Consider the following 2,240-nt stretch of genomic DNA (forward strand, 5'->3'; position numbering starts at 1 on the left):
AGACTTAAATGACATACCTCAATCATGAATTTACCTGCCCCCCTCCCCGGCATACATTTTCCTCTTTACAGCATTTAAAACACATTTAAAATATTTTTAAACAGGCTTACATTCACTTCAAGTTAAAGCACAATGGTCTAAACCCAATTTCCCCACTAAACTGAAAATGAAAAAGCATGTCATGATCTATAGAGGGAACAAAATGTTTTTATGCTGTGCTATGGGAAAAAAAAAAAAAGCCACAAACAGAAAAACCACCTGCAATCTTTCTGGCACCATGGCCATACTCAACAAAAACAAATGCAGCAGCAAGGAGTGCATACCTCCATCCTCAAGAGGTCTTTTTTGTCCTCCATAACCGTAGTCGTTGGAATTCATTGATGTGCCAGCATCTCCTCCAATTTTTGCTGCAATCTAAACAAAAGGCAGATGTTGTTAGTAAAAAAAAAAAAAAATTCAGTCAGCCCTCATTTATTTCAGGTCTTCTAAACGATTTTAAGCGATTTAAACAATGCATTTTAATAAAATGACCCCAAATAAGTAAACAGAAGGCTGCTGCTAGAAGCAGTTCCACTCACGGAAATTTTATTTTTTAATGTCTTCAAAGAGACTTGCGCTCATTTTTCAACACCAAAGCTTCCTATATTTTCTTAATCGGTTGGGGGAAAAAAAAAAAACCCCAAACCCTGCCCTTCAAACATCAGAAACTTTTTTCTAAAAAGGGGCTTTTCCTTTTCTACCCATTCTTCACGAAACACTGCGGTATCTCACAGAGTGCCTGACCACTAAAACTATTTCAAACCTCAGCAGTCCCGACTACACCGGGTCTGCAAATATTGCCAAAACCGCAACGGGTTACTGCCAGACAAGGCGAAAATTTTGCCCGAGAAATAATGAAAACACCGCCCGTGGTGCAAAAGCTGCAAATAAAACTTGGGGTTAAAGAACTGCCGAACAGACAGCCCTCGCCGCCTTGGCTCCGCAGGCCGCAGCGCTCCCCAACCGGTCTGAGCAGGTTAGCGGGCACCGAGGGCGCCTCGGGGAACACAATACGGGCCGGGCGGCGGAGCCGCCCTCCCTCCTGCCCCTCCGCCGCCCAGGCGGCCCGGCAAGGCACGGCACGGCGCCGGGCTCCCAGTACTGCGCCGCCGCTCGCCGCCCGAGGCTGTGCCCCCCACCCCCGCGGGCCGGCAGCGGGGAGCCCGCCGCGCCGCTCCCCTCACCCCCGCCGCGCCGCGATGGCGCGGATCACCGCGGGCCGAGCCGGGGCGCTGCCGGCGCGCAGGCTGCCAGCGGGCGATGGCGGAGCGGAGGCAGCCGGGGGCTGACTGTGAAAACCTTCCACCGCCCGAGGAGGGCGGGCGGCGCGGGCGGTCGCCACGGCGTGCGCGGAGGGGGACGAGGGGCCGGGACAAAGCTCCCCCACCCCCTCCCGCAGACACACACCGGCGGAGGGGCCCCCGCCTCGGCTCTCCCCGGAGCCGAGCGTCGTCAGGGCGCAGCCCGCTGACTCCTCCCGCGGCTCAGGCGCCGCGGCCTGGCCAGCAGCCGCCTCCAGGCCCCGGGAGCCGAGGGCCCATTGATTTGGCAGAGCCACGTTACACGCACGCACCTGCCTAGCCCTCTGCAGCGCGTCTTTAAAGGCATCGTTCACTCCTCCGCCTCCGCCGCCGCCTCCCCCGGGCGCGCCCGAAGCAGGAGGGGGCACCGTGGAATAGTCCGCCATACTCGCTCAGCCACCGCTTCCTGCCCCGCTCGCTGCCTGCTAAGAAAGAAAGAAAATGGCGGCGGGCGGGAGCCTTTCACATTCCTGCGCGGCATCGTGCTCGGGGAGGGGGGAGGGGGGGAGCACCCTCACCTCGCGAGACCTCGGGCGAGATTTCGCGGGGCTGCCGGAGAACGACGGAGAAGCCTCGCGGCGTTTCGCCCGGCCCCGCTCCCCCGCCCCTCCCACCCGCGCGGGGCGGGGGGGGGGGGGGGGGGGCAACGAGCTCGCGGTGTTTCCATGGAGGCGCGAGGGTTAGGGGCAGCCGGTGATAGGCTCGGGGGCGTCACGTGGTGCGCGCGGAGTGGGGGGGGGAGCGGAGCGCTGCGCTGCAGGCGCTGCGGGGGGGTGCTGGGCTGGGCAGATCTCGCGTGATTTGGCTTCGAGCCGTGGGTGCGCGAGTGGGAGCCGCGCCTGAGGCGCGGAGGCTGCCGGGAGCGAGGTTGGCCCGGGCGGTGTCTGAGGCGGTGTCAGT

At 60.0% G+C, this 2,240-nt stretch overlaps 1 protein-coding gene across 8 annotated transcripts in view; it reads right to left on the bottom strand.

The window, feature by feature from the left end:
• FUBP1 (far upstream element binding protein 1) overlaps nucleotides 1-1,761 on the bottom strand; it is a 35,783-nt gene extending 34,022 nt beyond the window's left edge. For all 8 annotated transcript variants that reach the window (XM_075710451.1, XM_075710450.1, XM_075710454.1 and 5 more), the window contains exons 1-2: nucleotides 1,613-1,761; nucleotides 324-414 (exon numbers count right to left, since the gene is read on the bottom strand). In XM_075710451.1, coding sequence (XP_075566566.1) covers nucleotides 324-414; nucleotides 1,613-1,726 — 205 coding nt within the window. In that variant the 5' untranslated portion in view covers nucleotides 1,727-1,761. The remainder of the gene's footprint in view (nucleotides 1-323; nucleotides 415-1,612) is intronic.
• Between the last annotated feature and the right edge of the window lie 479 nt (nucleotides 1,762-2,240).

Source organism: Pelecanus crispus, chromosome 5 (genome assembly GCF_030463565.1).
Source record: "Pelecanus crispus isolate bPelCri1 chromosome 5, bPelCri1.pri, whole genome shotgun sequence".
Taxonomy (NCBI): Eukaryota; Metazoa; Chordata; class Aves; order Pelecaniformes; family Pelecanidae; genus Pelecanus; species Pelecanus crispus.